Raw genomic sequence first — 16468 nt, forward strand, 5'->3', positions numbered from 1 at the left:
AGACCTTGAGGGTATCGCATAAGTGATTATACCAGTCATGTATCTAGCTTGGAAGTGATCCATGCCACTTTAGCTCTGAACTAGTTCCAGGGCTCCACCCACCCAAAAGGGACAAGAAAATCTAATTCTATCATGTGAGTAGAAGATAGAGAACTTTTCGTGAATAGCAATAATGAACACTCAGCTTTCTGTACAGTTCTGCTTCGGGCCAGTGCTAAGACAAGCTCTCCTGTACTCAGTGGGGTCCAAAAGAATCCCTAGCACAAGGCAGCTCACAGACTCTGGCTTACAGACCACTCTGAGTGCTGAAAGGCCTCTTCGGTTCCCCTCCCCACGTATCCTGGCATGCCCCAAAAGCTGCAAACAGGGAGAGAGCAGGGCTGTGTGCCCCTCATCTTTGCCTTCCCAGCATCCAGCCAGGGCCAGACACAGACTTGTAGGGATACATGGAAGAACAGAAGTATGAGCGGGTGAGTAAAGGAACAAATGGGAGAGCCACTGGGAATTGCACGAGCCTCCTTCCTGCGGGAGGGCCTGCCTGGGGCTTGACCAGCTTCCTTCCCTGGTCCAGATGCAGCTGAATTGCTCCTCTGGTTTCTTAGGCACATGCACTGATTGAGGACCTGTCAAGTGACAGGCACTTTTCTAGACACTTTGGGGCAACAGAAATAGAGCAACCATGGTCCCTTTTCTTGCTGAAGCTCATGACCCAGAAGGACTGAGAGAAAACACCCAAGGAAATTTATCCGCTCAAGGTGAAACAGTGTAGGTGCTAAAGGCCTGTGCTTTGGGAGCACAGAGGAAGGAGCAGTTATTTCTGCTTGCCGGGAGGAGGTAGGGGTGAGAGTGGGGAATGAGTCAGGGAGGGTTCCTAAGAGGGTGACAGGTGAGGAAGGCCTTGAACAATGAGCAGTATTCCAAAAGGGTTTGGGGGAAGGTAGGTATTCCAGCAGAGGGAACTGTGCAAAAGTATAGAAGGAGGAGAGTGAATGCCAGGTCTTGCATAACTCAGGCAGAGCTGAGAAGACAGGGACAGTTGTCTGGCAGTTGACTGCCTCACATTTCCACCGTAGTGAAAGCGGTCTCTCTCCTTTGCCTTGAAACAGAAGATCTGGGCTGACCTCCCTGTCCTCTGGCTATTTACCTTGGACAGTCATTTATCTCTTGGGGCTGTAGGTTCCTCATCCATGAATGAGGATAACAAGCTTTGTGCTAAGCTCCTGAACAGCCACAAGGAGGAAGCTGCGTGTGCGGGAGGTGTGTCTGTTGTCTTTGGGGGTTCTGGTGCCAGGTTCTGCTCTGCCCCGAGGGGTTCTGGCACCTCTTGAGTCGGCTGGCTGGTTCCCAAAGTCCCACCCTTGGGGCCTGGGGTTCCTGGTTCCCTGTAAAGGTGAACTGGTGACGTCAGCAAGGCCCTGTGGACATTTCCCACTGGCTCTCCCTCCTCTTCCCGGGTACAGATGACTGAAATGTGCCCTGGCAGCTGTGGAGAGAAAGGGCCTTTGACTGAGGGGGGGCTGGGAAGGGGTTGGTTTTATTTGTTGACTATAAAAATGTCAGCCTCTTTGGGCAGTTTCTTGAATCAATATTTGCTGTTCTGAGGCTGGTTCAAATGCTCAATAATCACTTGGCCTGGCCTCGTCCCCCCTCACCTGGGTGAGGACTTATACCCACATGTATTTGGCAGGGCCCCTCACCCACCAGGATGGGAAGCCTGCTCCATGCCCCCCTGCTACCCCCACCCCCCACCCCCCAGCTCTGAGAGAAGCTGCCTGGAGAGTTTTGGGGAGCTCCTGGCCCAAAGGCAGCTCAGTATGAGCCAAGGTCTCGAGAGAAATGATTTCTCTGAGTTTCATTTTGTTCATCTGAGAAATGGACAGGATAGTTACACCTACTTCCCACGGCATTGTAAACTCAAATAAAAGAATGGGTGTGCAAGGGTTTTATCAGCTGTCAAGTCATTCAGCATTACAATAATAACGAGGATGGTGATGATCACAATGTAGAAGGTCATTTGCCAGAACTTTTCAGGTGTTGGTATCAGTTTGAATTATTCTTCAACCCTGCCTTGGGGCAGTGATCTGAGGGCAAACTGATTGTGGAACACATTTCCTTGGGAGCTTCTGCACCACCTGTTACTTCTCAACCTTCAACAGATACCCTCCTTAGTCTCTTTCAGGTAAGGGGCCAATGGATTTAGTGGATAAATACGGGGCTCTGAAGGTAGATGAATTATTGATTCCCCATTTAGTGCTGTATACCTCTCTGAGCCCCAGGTTCTCTTCTGTAAAATGAAATAACTAGGCCTACCCTGCAGAGATAGTGCATATAAAGCACCCAGCAGGGCACCTGGCACTTAGTAGGTGCTGCACAAGTATTTATTCTCCTGTTCTGTAGTGGGTGCCTTTGAGGCTAACAAAATTCTCTCCCTTCTTACATATGTCTGTGCTCTGTGGAACACCTTCCTGGGCAAGAGAAACCATAAGGCTTCTTCGCTGGCACATAAGAATTCCCACTTTAGAAACTGCTGTCAAGTTACTCTGTCCTCTGCCTTTGTTTGGCTTATGCTTTGGCTTGGCTTCCAGAGTTGGCAAGAAGCTTGAAACCTGCAGGGTGCAGGGCAGAGCTATCCCTCTGAGGCAGGCTGGAAGCTTGTGTCCGGTGCCCAGGGTGGCCATGGGGTGAGGGCTGCAGACTGGATCTGAGTCCCACTGTACCAGCTTAGGGCTCATCACCCTGTGGTTCCTAAACCCTTGCAGCCACTGATCATTGCAGGGCAGAGGTTCCCACCCAAGGCTATTCACCATGAATTTCCACAAGGATGGCTGCACCTTGGAGGAGCATCATGGAGAAAAGTCTTGGATGTACCATGGGGCAATAGTAAAGCCTATCTCAGGCCAAACCAAGAGCACAGACATGGTTGTGTTACAGACGACACTCTGGCAGCACCCCATTTTGAGAGCTTCCGAGCTCCCTGGCCCAGATACAGTGGGGTTCATGCTCAGTGGAGCCTGCAGCCCCAGGGCTGGGCCTCATCATAATTAGTGTTGCAGGGAGAGCCCGGGTAGTGTATGCCTAAGGGTTCTTTGCTGACTCCCAGGAAATTTCCACAGGAGGAAGTTTCCCTCCCTAATACCTAAAGAGTCAGGGGTGAGTGGGACATGAGCTGACTAGAGGCCAGGTAGAGGTTCACCAAGCTGTGCCTTCTTCTCTCTGCAAGGGTTGAGAGCAGCTGGTCCTGAGGCTACCTCTGACATGGCATGTTTTCTACGAGAAGCCCATGTTCAGAATGAGAGCAAGGGAAGGAGGGAGCCAGCTAACGAGAAGAGTCCTCTTAAACAGTGCTTCTCCAAATCCGGTCCAGGAACCAACAGTATGAGAACAACCTGTGTTGTTTATTAAAAAGGCAGATCCCTGGGCTTCACTGCAGACCAAGTGCATCAGAATTTGGGGTGAGGTCCAGGGATCTGCATTTTAAAAGGCACCCCAGCTGATTCCTATGTACATTGAAGTTTGAACCCTTCCAAAATTCCAGGTGCAATATACACTTGCTCTGAAAATTTAATTTTACTTTAATTGAGGTATAATTTGCATATAGGGAAATGCTGACACCTGTTGGGTTTTTTTAGTGTTCTCCATTAAGTCTTTTTTAAATGCAATTTTATTGAGATATATTCACACACTGTATAATCCATCCAAAGTATACAATCAATGGCTCACAGTATCATCATACAGTTGTATATTCATTGCCACAATCAGTTTTAGAACAGTTTCATTACTCCAAAATAAAGAAAAAGTGAAAGAACACCCAAAATATTCCATACCCCTTATCCCCCCCCATTACTTATATATTTTTTGTCTTTATTTTATTACTCATCTGCCCTTGCACTGAATAAAGGGAGTGTCAGTCACAAGGTTTTCACAATCACATGATCACACGATAAAAGCTATATAGTTTTACAATTATCATTAAGAATCAAGTCTACTGGATTAAGTTCAACAGATTCAGGTATTTCCTTCTAGCTATTTTAATAACACTAGAAACTAAACAGGAATATCTATATAATTCATAAGATAACTTCCAGAATGACCTCTCATCTCTATTTGAAATCTCTCAGCCACTAAAACTTTATTTTGTTTCATTTCTTTTCCCCCCTTTCACCTATGAGTTTTTGATGAATGGAAATCAAGACCCAGAACATTTCTATCACTCCAGAAAGTTGCCTCATGTCCCTGCCTGGTCAATTCCTTCTCCTAAGCAACCACTGATCTGATTTCTATCACCGTAGGTTAGTTTTGCCTGGTTTTTAACTTTATATCATCGAGTTCACACAATGTGTACTTTTATGTTCCAGCCTTTTCACTCAGCATATGTTTGAGAGTCATCCATAATGATATATCTGTTGTAGTTCATTCCTTTTTATTGCTGAGGGGCATTTCATTATATGAATACTGCACAGTTTGTGTTTCCATTCTCCTATTGATGGACAGCCAGGCTGCTTACAGTGTTTGGCTATTTTGAATAAAGCTGCTATGACCACAACATACAGACCTTTTTGTGAGCATGTTTCGTTTCATTTCTCTTGGGTAAATACCTAGGAGGGGCATCACGGGCTCACAGAGTAAATGTGATGGGGTGGGGTAGGGTAGGTGGAACTCTAAGATGGTCCTCAAGGTTTCCACCCCCTGGTGCTATGCCTTGAGTGTGTAGGCAGGAACTATGATTTGTTTTTAAACAATAGAACTTGGCAAAGGTGATGGATGTCACCCCGATTATGTTACATTACATTAGATTCCATCTTAGCAGACTAGAGTGAGACAATCTCCCCTGTTGGCTGAGAGGCTTGTGAGAAAGCCATGGGGTAAGGAACTACGGGCAGCCACTGAAAGTTGAGACTGGCCGTCATCTGACAGCCAGCAAGAAAGTGGGACCTCAGTCCTACAGGTGCAATCAGATTCTGCCAAGGACCATGTGAGCCTGGAGGAGGACCCCAAACTCTGGGAAGGAACGTAGCCCAGACAACACTTTGAGGTCAGTCTTTTGAGAATCTGAGCAGAGGACCCAGAAAAGCTGGCTTGGTCTCCTGCCTCACAGAAACTGTGAGATAATAAATGTGTGCCCTTCATCAGTGACTGACATTTGGAATGTATTTCTAATTGTGTCTTTTAAAATTAAAGTTATAAATAAACATGGTATAAGAGCCAATTTGTTCAGTAATACTTGAAAAAGAGAAATCACTTTCAATGCCCTATCTCCCTTTCCTCAGAAGGCAATCATTTTCTCTATTAACTCTATAAGTTCTTATAACTCCATTGTTTCTTTTAATTTCAGTTTCTCAGATTTTTCAGTTTAAGTGACTTTTCACTAAGCAAAATGAGGATTTTGCTCTCTTTAACCATTGCTACTACAATACCAATATCTCTTCTCCCACCCCATTCTTCCGGTGTAGCTACATCTCAATTTTTGTTGTATGGTATTTATGATATTATGACTAAATGCTATCCATGGCTGACCCACATAGTATATACTATTATTATTTTTTCTTTCTTTCACTACTTTTAGTTTCCTTTCAGCTTTCTTGTTTAATTATTTCCTCAGTTGTAATTTTAGCTTATATTCCCTATAGAGCCTGAAACAAAGATGAAAATGCTACTACTTTACCTGGGAGATGTAAATCCAGGTCAGTGAGGGGAAAAAAGAAGGGAGGCAAGGAAAGATGTGAAGTAATGCCTAGTGACGCATTACCACACTTGGCTACTGCTTTATAAAGAACCACTAAGACACACAGCAAGTTGCTTAGCAGATATGTTCATTTGGCACCTAAGACTTCTCCAGATGGAATGCAAGGAGAAACCATGTTTCAGTATCCTTCATGGAAGAAAAGAAGAATTTATCTGCCTAGTTCCTTCTTGTCCCTGGTTTGTCATTTGTGAAAATTCATCCCATGTGATTTTATTTCCCTGCACTTCCAGATTGCATTATCCAGTCCCTTCATGAGGTGCCCACTTGGGATGCCACATCCCACACCTTGTGGTGTCGAGTTTCACCTAACCTTGGAAGTAGTGGGAGGAGACAAAATCTGGGAGCATGGCAGATTGGCTTAGCTGCAGAAATAGCTAGAAGAGGCTCATGGAATTTGTGTATGAGACAGCTTTCACCTATCCATCTAAAACGCTTATTATTCAGAAACATCAGGTTTTCTATCAGTTTCAGCTTCCTGGAGTGTTATCTCTGGATCCTTTTGACATGCTCTGCTCTGGACTGGTGAACAGCAGTCATCCTGAAGTCTCCTTTCACCATCATTTGGGGGATTTTCTTCCTCTCTATATTTAGTTGGAACTTGTTTCCTGAATCCCATTTTTCCCTCTTTCTTGGTTTGCACATTTCTTTTTGTAGAACACCTCCTAGGAAATTGTGTATAGTAGGAAGGGATGCTCTGAAGTTCAGTCTTGGTGTTAAGCCTCAGCCTAAGAAGACCAAAGAGCCAAATGCCTATTTTTACATCATTTCTAGCATCCATAAATTTGTGCTAATGCATTGTCATGTGGCAAAAATGAGAGTAATATGAATATCATGCCATTCAGATTACTGTTAATATTATAATATTCATTTACAAATATAAGTAATCTTTTCAGATGTGTTTTGGAGTAAGAATGTCCATTTGTACTTTATATATTTTAATTCTATTAATAAGTTGAAAATAAATTTATATCTGTTACTGCAAATTTGAAATGCTGCAATAATTATGAGTACTTTTACATGCAAAAACAATTAAAATGTTTAAATAGTTAAATACACAGGAAATAAATTGTTGGTTTAGATCAAGGTTAAGAAAGTATAGGCTAGTTAACTATAGGAAGAACTTTACTTCCTTTTGGAGCCAAAAATTTTTAAAAAATCTAAATATTACAAGAAAATAATAGAGATTAGAGTATATCAGAATTCAGATCTTTGTAGCATGGTTTGATGTACTAGCACTTATAACACTAACAAAATAACTTTTAAGAACTGTATTTAACTTTTTGTTATTTAATTCCATTTAGATCAAAGAAAAAGTCCAATTTGGGAATTTATCACAGCTTGTGAGAATGTGCTTTGTCACCTCAACATTTAATAGGAAGGAAAACACTCCAAAACCATGTACAGTATCATCTGTGAGGGCTGCATGCACAACTATGTGATGATACTGAGAGCCTGTGATTGTATACTTTGGATGGTTTGTATAGTGTGTGAATATATATCAATAAAATGCAAAAAATCATTCATGATAAATCATCTTCAATCTAGATATAATAAATGATATAAATAATATATAAAAAAGAAATTTTTAGGGAAAATAAGGTAAATAAAACACATGCTTCTCACTGATCAAATTTCAAAGTAACAGACATCACAAGAAACTTTAAGACTTTTTTTTTATAGCCTTGTGTCCTTGTAGGCTAAAAACGTAAACTATGTATTTTTGAAAGAATTGTATTAGAGTACCATCCATTTTCAGTAATTAAAGATGATGGATTTTTGAGTTTTTTTTTCAAAACTGTGAAGTCCAGGTTTAATAAAACATGATACTAAACACCTTACTCCTGATTATATTCTTTGGTGCTGAAAAATGTTAAGTTATATTATTTGCATTATTCTTATATTAATATAGTCATACCAGCTTTCTTTTGATTTTTATTTCCATGGTAAACCTTATTCTATCTTACTACTTTTACTTTTTATTATTCTTATATGCTCCTTATGGGAGCATATAGCTGAGTTTTTTGTTTTTCAATCCTGGCTGATTATCTTTGCTTTTAATTGTAGTATTTACTTTGTCTATATTTAATGTAATTGCTAATGTATTTGGGTTTCCATCTGTCATCTCACTATTTGTTTTTATCTAACCTTATCTATGTGACTTTTTACCTCCCTTTTCTTGTCTTCTATTCAATTAATCAAGCATCTTTGATCCTTCCTTCCCCCTCCATCCCATTAGCCTTTAGGTTGCTTTTAATGATTACCCTTAGAAATTAAAACGTGTTCCCGATTTATTAGCCTACCATGAATTAGTATTTTTACTACTTCCCAGATAATGTAAGGGCCTTTAAACACTTTAACTCCCTTTACCTCCTCTCACCTTTTGCGCTATTTTTTGGTCATATATTTTGGTTCTACATATATTTTCAACTCCAAAAGAAATTTTTATGATTGTTTTATACAGTCACCATTCATTAGGATTCACCCACATATGTACCCTATCTGCTGTCTTCATTCCCCCTTGCATTTCTAGGCTTCCATATGGGGTATTTTTTTTTTTTCTTCCTGAAGAAGTATTTCTCCTAGTGATGGTAACAAATTCTCTCAGGTTTATTTTTCTCCAGAAAAATGTCTTTATTTCATCTTCATGTGTGAAGGATATTCTTGGTTTGCAGTTGTTTTTTATTTAGTACTTTGCAGATATACCATTATCTTCTAACTTACATTGTTTTTGTGGAATAGTCAGCTGTCAGTCTTATTGTTGATCCTTTAAAGATGTCTTTTTTTCTTTAACTGCTTTTAGGAGTTCCTCTTTGCCTTTAATTTTTGACATTTTCACTTTGATGTGCCAAGGTGTGATCTTCTTTGTATTTTTGCTATTTGAGTTTCACAGACAGAGCATTTGAATCTGTCTGAACTTTTTCACAATTTTGGAAAAGTCTTGGCAAGTAGCTCTTAAAATATTGCTTCTGTTCCATTCTCTTTTTTTTCTCCTCCTGATCAGTGTTTTACATGTCTCAGGCTGTTTTCTGTATGTTTTTCATTTTTTTCTCCTCTCTGTGCTTCAGTATGGATATTTCTATTAATCTGTCTTCCTGGTGATGATTCCACTCTTCTGTTGCATATAGTCTGCAGTTAAAGCTATCTATGTAATTCTTATTTTCATTTATTTTACTTCCTCAGACTTATAATTTACATTCGACTCTTTTTGCAGATTCCAGTTCTCTGGTGAAATTCTCTATCTTGTCACTAAAAAATATATTAAACACAAATATTTTAAAAATAATGTCTGATAACTCCAATATCTCCAGATCATCTGTGAGACTGTTTATTGTATTACATTTCAAAAGATAGCTTGAGACATTGCTTGTTGGAAAAGGTCTTTTTTTAGCCCCATGCTTAATAGTTTGGCTAAATATAAAATTCTAGGTTAGAAACCATTTTCCTACAGAACATTGAAAGTGATGGTTCATATGTTCTTGCTTCCAGAATTGCTATTGAAATCCGAATCCATTCTGATTCCTGATCCTTTTTATATGAGCTCTACCACCTGAACAATTTCTAGAAGCTTTTCAGAAATTTCACAATTTCAGATATGCATTAGTCTCCCAGGCTGCTATCACAAATACCACACAATGGATTGGCTTAAACAACAAGCATTTATTGGCCAGAAGTCCAATACAAAGATATCAGCACAGCTTGCTTTCTCCCTGAAGTCTGTAGTCTTCCGGTGCTGGCTAATGTCAGTCCTTGGGATCCTTTGGCTTTCATCTCTGCCCGACATCACATGATGATGTGCTCTCTTTTCTTTCTGGGTTCTGCTGAATTCCAACTTTTGGCTTTTTATAAGGCCCCCAGTAATCTGGATTAAGATTCACCATCATTCAGTTGGGCCATACCTTAGCCACAAATAACATCTTCCAGAGGTCCTATTTACAATGAGTTCACACTCACAGGAATGCAGATTAAGATCAAGAACATGTCTAAATTGGGGTATATAATTCAATCAACACAGTAGTTTATTTTCATTTTTGGTGATGGGCACTAAGAAAATCCTTTCAATGTGTAAATTCATGGTGCTTAGTTCTGGGAAAAATTCTTTATTTTCTTGGTGATATCTTTCTCTATCTTCTTTTTCAGGAACTACTATTATTTGATGTCGGTCTTTTTCTCAGGAACTTGTTCCTCAAACTCAAAGTTGAGGTATCTATTGTTAAAATCAACATGGAGCCTTTTATATTTATCTCAAATTTTTCTTATTTGTTGGAAAAAACAAACCTCTTTATATAAACAAAGAAGACTGGTGGGTGGGGGAATCTCTTCCACTAACTGTCTGTTATTACAAAAACAAGTTCACACCTGACAGCAGAAAGAGATACTGTCCCCACACCAGATGACCTGGTTTCCATTCTCAGCTTTGCCACTTACCATTGAGTGATCTTGGGCAAGCTACATCAATTTTCCTGGGTCTCCGACTCCACATCAGTTAAAAGAAAAAAAGTGAAAAATAAAACCTGCCCTGCCTAATAAAATAATACCATCTCCTCACCTGGTGAGGTGTGGAGACTTTGGGGGAGCAAGGATTTGAAAACAGTCACACTTTATTCAAGTAGAAGAAATTATCTTTATGGCAATAACATCAGGGTTGGTAGTTTTAAGATACTGTGCATGTGTTTCTCTCTTTCTCCCTATAGTTTCTCTAGTTTCTGAGGGAGCTGAACCTCAAATGACAATTCCAGAGACAGGTTTTCAACATGACAATTTGACAACCACCTCCCTGAACAGCCGGGTTAGAAAGCCCAGGCTAAGGCACTAGTGATGTCACTTGTAAATGAAAAAGGTCAGACTCTTAGAGTTCCACAGGCCTTGATAAACAGAGCTGGGCCTCGGAGTTCGACCTGGTTATGACACAAGTTCTCCCACTTTGCTGTTGAAGCCCGTGGCTGTCGTTTTAACTTAAAGAGCATGGCCATTTTTGGCTTTCTTAGGTAGGGTAACTGAGACATCGTTTTTTATCCCTCCCCTGCCACCCTGCCTATCTCCACTGCCACTGTCACAGCCTCAGGTCGGGCTCTCATCATTTCTAGGCTATGGCACACCTTTCTAATTATTCTTGTCCCGCCACCCACACTCCATGTCACGTCATCTTATATTTCCAAAGCACAGGTCTGATCATGTCACTCTCTCATGTTAAACTTTTCCATGTCCTTATCATTTAGTTTTGTCTCCTATAAATAGCATATAGCTGTTTTTTTCCTGACCTGACAGTTTCCATCTTTTCTCATTCTTGCCTTTTATAAAAACAGATGAACGTATTTTCTTTACTTTGTTTTCTCTCTCTCTACAGATGTGTAATATTTTTATTTTTTTTAATTTTTCTTATTTTTTAAATTAACTTTATTGTGGAACATTTGCGAACTATTTCTATTCTTTTAGTCTTTACCTTCAAAGCTTACCATACAGGATTTAACCTAAAGTCATAACATTGAATTGTGCCTTAATTCTTCCCCTGAAATTTAGCTCTGATCCTTCCCTCTCTGAACTCATATGTATTGTTTAGAATATTTTAGCTCCATCCTTTTAACCCAGGAAAGAAATGTTTGTTTGGGTTTGTTGATATAGTTACTATTTTTTCTTGCATATCAGATCATCCTGCTGACATAATTTTCCTCTTTCTTGCAGTTTATCTTTTCGAAAGTTCTATTGATGGTAAATGCCCTCAGTTCTGTTTCCTGTCAATATTTTGCCTTACTCTTAAACATTTTTGCTGGGTACACAATTCCAGGTTGACAGTTATTTTCTCTTGATACATTATAGTTTGGCTTCTATTATTATTGTTGAGAAGTCTGAGGTCATTCTGACTGCCATTTTAGGGTGGTCTTTTCTTTTTGATGGCTTTCAAGGTCTTCTGTTTTTGATGTTTTGCTGCTTTACTACAATGTGTCTAAACATGGATTTCTTTCATTTATCCTTAGGATATGTTATACTTCCTGGATCAGTGGATTTATCTGTTTTTCACTATTTGTGGGATCTCCTTAAATACTGACTGTACTCCATTCGGTCTATATTCTTTCAGAGCTCCAATAAACCATATGCTGGGCCTTCTCATTCTGTCTTTGATATCTTTTAACCTCTCTTTCACATTTTCTCTTTATTCTTGTGTTTCTTTGCTGTGTTCTGGATAAATTCTCCCTTTAATGTGTCTATTATTCTGTTTAATCCATTGAATATATTTTTATGTTAATGGGCACATTTTTCATTTCTAGAATTTCCATTTGTTTGTTATTCAAGTCTGTCTGTCCTTTCTGTTGGTTTTCTGCAGCAAGTTCACCTTTGTAATAGCATCCTTGTGTGGGATAAGATAGGAGGCAGGATTAAAGAAGAATTCATTATGAAAATTAAAAAATACTTAGGATGATAGTGAAATTACTACATATCAAAACTTATGGGATCCAGCATATGTGATGTTTGAGGAGTTTTATAGCCTTAAATACTTGTATTAGCAAAGTAGAATAATGTTAGAATAATGTTTTCAAGGTTCATCCATGTTGTAGCATGCATTAGCACTTCATCTCTTCTTATGGCTGAATAATATTCCACTGTATGTACATACAAAAGTTGGTTCTTTTGAAAGAATAACCTATATTCACTCTCATTGTGCTCTAGCTCCCATTTCATGTTTCACTCTCCATAATTTGGTTTCACCTTTATCATTCTTCTGAAATGGCTCTGGCAAAGGAGAGTCTAATAATTTCCTGTGTATCAAGTCTTAAAGAGCTCTTTTTAGTCCTCATCTTATTTGCTTTCTGGTTGGCAATGGCATTTTCGATTATTCCCTGGACTTTATATTCAAATAGCTGAACTGCCTCCTCAGCATTGCCACTCAGATATCTAAGGAACATCTAAAATTTATGTGCAAACTTGAGCTACTGGTAGTCCCTTTTCCTCAACCTTGCTCCCCTTGTTATTTTCCCTATTTCAGAAATGTTAATTGTATTTTACCAGTCTCTTAAATTGACAAATTCTTCTTGCTTCTCTTCCAGGACTCTTCGAGTTTATTCTCAACCCAGCAGCCACAGAACTCTTTAAAGACACAAATCGGATCATATCACAATCCTGTTCAAATTCTCCAGTGGCTACCTGTGATGGTTAGGTTCATGTGTCAACTTGGCCAGGTGATGGTGTCCAGCTGTCTAGTCAAGGAAGCACTGACTTAACCGTCACTGCAAGGACATTCATAACTGGTTAATAAACCAGAAGGCTGGTTTATTAAATCATCAGTCAATTGGCTGCAGCTGTGACTGATTACATCAACGAAGGGCGTGTCTTCCACAATGAGAGAATGCAATCAGCTGGATTTAATCCAATCAGCTGAACACTTTTAAGTGAGAGAGATAGAGGACCTTCGCTTCTTCTTTGGCTAGCCAACAAAGTGTTTCCTGAGGAGCTGATCGGAGTTGCTAGTTCGTTGCCTGAGGAGTTCATCAAACACCTTCATTGGAGTTGCCAGTTTGCTGCCTGCCCTAAGGAATTTGGACTCATGCATACCCATAGTTGCGTGAGACACTTTTATAAAATCTTCTATTGATAGATACCTCTTGTTGATCCTGTTTCCCTAGAGAACCTAACTAATATACTACCCATCACCCTTTGAATGAAATCTGAACTCCTGCTTTGGCTCTCATTATCTCACCCCAGCTTGCCTCTCCAACCTAGCCCTCCTACCATTCTTCTTCTCATTCAATACCCTCAGGCCATCATGGCCATCAAACATGTTTCTACCTCAGGGCCTTTGTGCTTGCTGTTCCCTCTGCCTGGGATAGTCTTCCCCCACCCATGGCTCACTTCATCAGGTCTTTGCTCAAATGTCTCTGTCCTAGAGAAGGCTTCCCTCACCACTGTACTTAAAATGTAACACGCATGGCCTCCCCATCCTCATTCACTATTTCCCCCCTTCACCCTATTTTATTTTTATTTATAACACATCATCACTGACTTTATAATATATTTAATTATTCATTTTTTGGTATCTCTCAGCCATCCCAACTCCCCTGGAAGGCAAGCAAATTGTTGGGACTTTATCTGCTTATACATCGTTGTATCCCCAAGGTCTAGAAAGCACCTGGGATATCATGGGGCTCAATACATATTTGGAGAATGAATGAATGATCGAATGAATGAATGAATGGACTTGATAAAGGAACAGAAAAAGAGGTGTTCTAATTTGCTAAAGCTGCCAGAATGCAAAATACCAGAAATGGATTCACTTTTACACTGGGGATATATTAGTTCACAAATTTACAGTTCTAAGGCCATGAAAATGTCCAAATTAAGGCATCAGGAAGGATATAACTTCTCTGAGGAAAGGCCAATGGTATCTGGAGTTCCTCTCCTGGGTTTAGCTTCTGGTTTTAGTGGCTTTCTCCAATATGACTCTGGGCTTCTGTCTTAGCTTCTCCCAGGGACAAACTCTGGATTACATAGCTTCTCTCCAAAATGTCTCTCTCAGCTTCTCCAGGTGTCTGGGTCTGTGTCGGCCCTGAGCTCTCTCTCTCTTTCCCTCAACTCACCTTGAATGTGTGGGGGGGTTACATCTCCATAGAAATAATCTAATCAAAAGGTCCCACCCACAATTGGTTGGGGTCACATCCCCATGGAAACAACCTAACCAAAAGATCCCACCCATAATAGGTTTGCCCCCACAAGAGTAGATTAAAAAAACATAGTCTTTTTTGGGGCACATAACAGATTCAAACTGGCACAAGAGGGATGGGACAGACAGAAGGAGGAGCAGAGCTGGGAAGGATTATTTTAGTTCTTTAATGCTATCTTCTTTATGAAGCCTTCCTGATTCCCAATCACGTGGTTTCACTCCCTCTGCCTACAGAATGATATGCCTTTTTGATGACGTTTATTCCATCCTCTAATTTGGTTATGTTTAGATTGGGATCTCTTTGGGAACAGGGACTATATCTCATTCACGTCTGCATCCCTGATGCCTTGCCCAGTGCCTGCCATATAATAGATGACCAATCAATGTTTGCTGTGTTGAATTAAACCCATCCTGGCTATACTAAAACTCTAATTGAAAATGTCTTTAGCCTAATTGTAAGCTGAGTCATTTTCACCAAATCAAAACAGATTCTGAAATTATTGAGAAAAAGACTAGATGAAAGGGAGCTCTTTCAAGGACAATTTTCCTGATTCAAAGATTCTGAAATTGAAGTAGAAATGACGATATACTGATAGCCCCTTGAGAGTAGGGGCTAAGTATAACTAATCTTTGTAAACTTTCCAGCAACTCAGCACTAATGATTACAGAATCATTAGTAATTCTGTAATCTATTACAGAATAGTTAATATTGCATGAATTAATTTTTAAACTTCTCCTCCACCACTACCATCGCCACTATACTTTGTTGTTGTTGTCGTTGTTTCCTCATTTGCAAACTGTCCCCACAGATGATAGCTAGGACCCTTCAAACCAGGTAATTCAAAATTCTAGCCTTCTTTAGGATGATGCTGGTGGTTCTTAAATCCAAGACATTGAAGCTCTGTGAAAGCTTCACTCTGTGGCTCAGGTGTGCTGTGTGGCTTTGCCCTTTGCATAATTCTCCGCTGTCCTCATGTGCTGGGAAAGCAGGAACCACATCAACCAGGGTCTCTGTTGGCATCTACTGGCTCCTGGCAAGGCCAAGGCGTACGCTTCCTCTCTGCTCTTACTTTTCAAAAAGCTTTGCTGGTCCATGAGTAGCAAGCGGCAGGCTCTGGGTGAATGATGGTGCTGCATCTCCCCTGGGTGGTCTCCCTCAGTCATACCCACCAATGGAGACAAGCTGAGCCCACAATATTGATCTTTGGGGCCCTCAGCCTGAGCTGGGCTAATAGAGACTTGTGGGTAGAAGGGGGAAAGAAATAGAGTAAGCGAGGAGCACTGTGTGCCCTATAATTCATAGGTGGAAAAATACAAATGTTTGCCAAGTGGAAAAATATCAAACATTCAATGTTTCATTTTGCATTTCTTAGAAACATTTCATCACAGGGGTAAAATGAAATACACCATCTCTGCTAGAGCCAGGTGTGAGCTGCTTCCCTTTGTCCTCCACAAATGGGGTTGCCATTTCCCAGTATTTGGGTCTGAGTGCTTGGAGGGAACGGAACATAATTGCATCCTACGGTGCCCTTTTCAAGAGAATCTCCTAGACATGCCCTGGGAGGTGTCCAGCAGTCTCTAAACCTCTTCTCATTCCTGAGGTGCTCAGGGACTGTCCTATGGACAGTGCTGACAAGAACATACCAGGTCTTGCGTGACTCCTGTACGCCCAGAGCCCAGCCCCTGCTCCCCTTCCCAGGCAGACAGCAGTAACCTCAGGGCCATGACTTCCTTGACCACAGTGGGCCACTTCTTCCGGTGCTGCTTCCTCTGAGTGCTGGAGGGAGGAAGCTGGCCAGGCTTCTGAGATCGGGATTAGGTGCAGACCCCTGCTGGGGAGCCCAGATCTCCTGCTGGGCTCACCTAGTCCAGCAAGAAGCTTGGATCAGGATGTGGCAGAACTGGCCAACACAGCTCTGAAGGAAACTGCAGGATCCCTGTAAGTTTTACCATGGGCACTGGCTCTCAGGGAAGGTCGGCTTCATGTTGCAAGTTAAAGTGGCCGGGCTCGGCAAACAGGCAGACCTAATAAACCACTGTTAGAGGTGGCATTGCTTAGTGGTTAAGGATGTATG

General features: G+C 40.8%; 1 protein-coding gene across 1 annotated transcript in view; it reads left to right on the forward strand.

The window, feature by feature from the left end:
• Positions 1-446: 446 nt before the first annotated feature.
• LOC119513179 (ER degradation-enhancing alpha-mannosidase-like protein 1) overlaps positions 447-16468 on the forward strand; it is a 41452-nt gene continuing 25430 nt past the window's right edge. Inside the window, 2 exon segments of the mRNA XM_037808159.1 lie at positions 447-470; positions 16136-16332. Coding sequence (XP_037664087.1) covers positions 447-470; positions 16136-16332 — 221 coding nt within the window.

Source organism: Choloepus didactylus, chromosome 2, assembly GCF_015220235.1.
Source record: "Choloepus didactylus isolate mChoDid1 chromosome 2, mChoDid1.pri, whole genome shotgun sequence".
NCBI classification, from domain to species: Eukaryota; Metazoa; Chordata; class Mammalia; order Pilosa; family Megalonychidae; genus Choloepus; species Choloepus didactylus.